The sequence below is a fragment of the Pundamilia nyererei genome, unplaced genomic scaffold (assembly GCF_000239375.1).
Source record: "Pundamilia nyererei isolate P.nyererei 1_Seehausen unplaced genomic scaffold, PunNye1.0 scaffold01416, whole genome shotgun sequence".
In the NCBI taxonomy this organism is placed as follows: Eukaryota; Metazoa; Chordata; class Actinopteri; order Cichliformes; family Cichlidae; genus Pundamilia; species Pundamilia nyererei.
In genome coordinates, this window is record NW_005188817.1 from 9,962 (window position 1) to 11,638 (window position 1,677).

The 1,677-nt window shown below is 37.7% G+C and overlaps 1 protein-coding gene across 1 annotated transcript in view; it reads left to right on the forward strand.

Moving 5' to 3' along the window:
* tmem147 (transmembrane protein 147) overlaps nucleotides 1-928 on the forward strand; it is a 7,063-nt gene extending 6,135 nt beyond the window's left edge. The window contains exon 8 of the mRNA XM_005755410.1: nucleotides 290-928. Within this exon, the coding sequence (XP_005755467.1) occupies nucleotides 290-410 (121 nt within the window). The 3' untranslated portion in view covers nucleotides 411-928. The remainder of the gene's footprint in view (nucleotides 1-289) is intronic.
* The last annotated feature ends 749 nt before the right edge of the window (nucleotides 929-1,677 follow it).

Sequence of the window (1,677 nt, forward strand, 5' to 3'; positions counted from 1 at the left end):
TTATATATAAAGGACATAATTTGCAGGTAATTGGAAGAATTGCTAACTTGCATGTTGTGCACCATAAGTGCTAAATTCTCCAATGAATGACTTCACAGTTTGGCATCTTTAGAAACTCTTGCAAAGAAAAGTTTCTTGTTCTGTTGGTGTGAGTGGAGTGAGTAGAAAATGGGGTCAGAGTTTGAATAAATGTTTTGAATATACTAATTATCCCTCTGTGTGTTTGAGCAGTGTTGTTTTGCTCTTTCAATTTGAAACTTACACACATTTTCCCTGGTTTTGTCTTCAGGTTGTTCGTTCATGTCTTCCTGTTGGGCAGCTGGACAGTGTTGCTGGTGAAAGCCGTGCTGACTGGGGCCATCTCTCTGTGCTCACTTTTCCTCTTTGTCACTCTGGTTCACTCCAACTAAATAACCCTAACCCCCCACCGGGCCAAAGCCTTTGACAGTCTTTCTGGTCCTGATAGGACCGGGGTTGTCCTGAATCAGGAGCATACACCACATCAGTCTTGCTGTCACCATACAACATTCAAGATGGCTGAAAAACTACAGTTGATATTGAGCAGAAGTTGGGCAGGTCTGCCTGGAACACTTACCAGTGCTCCCAGTTTATTGTGATGAACCCATTGTTAAAAACTGTGTGTGCTTTCAGTCCATCTGTTGAAGCTGCAGAGCTGCGGTGGTGACATCAGAAGGCTTCTGTAATACGATTGGCTTACCTAAGCTGTGTTGGTTTCATGGAAATGTGACTTTTATATCAAATGAATCAAGACTTAGTTAACAGCATATTTAGTTTTAAATGTTTTCCAGCATTAATGCTCAACGTAAGAAGTTTAATATATAACAAATAAATGACATCAGTAGTTTGTTTGCCCACATGTGTCTTTTTGTTTGTATAAAAGTAGTAAAAACATGCATTCTAGGACTTTTTTTTTCTAATTATTGAAAAGACTTGAGGTCTAAATAAAAAATCAGAAATGCCTTGTTGTAAAATTAATGACAGGTTCTGTGATTTTGACATGAATAAATGTCTTTGTATTCTTTCTCTCAACTGTCCTTTAACAATCAGCCTAATTTGTTTTTAATAAAGCACAGTTGCAGCTATCTCAAGAAAACAATCTAAGCATTGTTTCCTTGGTTTCTTTTGTATTCAAAGATTCACACTTTGGGCTTTGCAGGCATTAACCGATCATCTGGGGTTAAAAATCACTTTAGAGTAACTCTCATTTTCTGTTTTTCATCTTTTTAATTGAATTTGTTCATGACCAGCACGGTGGGTGCCGTGGTTACCACTTTTTTTTTTTTTTTTTTTTTAAATAGTTTTATTGAGAAAGAGGAATATACATTATTCGTTTACAGTTACAATACAAGCTGTTCCCCGCACACACGTAAAAAAAAAATACAGTTTTAAAAAATTCATTAAAGGGGGGGGGGGGTGATAATATTAATCAGCTGGTAAAACGTTCAGTGACTTGCAATAGTTGACAAAGGAGCCCCAGGCACGATATATTCGGCCTTTGCTGCTAGGCCTATCTTTTGCAATTTTAAGAAATGACATAACATCTCGAAACCAAAAAGAAACTGAAGGTGTCTTTGAAGATTTCCAATGGATTAAGATACAACGTCTAGCCCAGAGGTCGACAACCCGCGGCTCTTTAGTCTTTATTTTGCGGCTCTG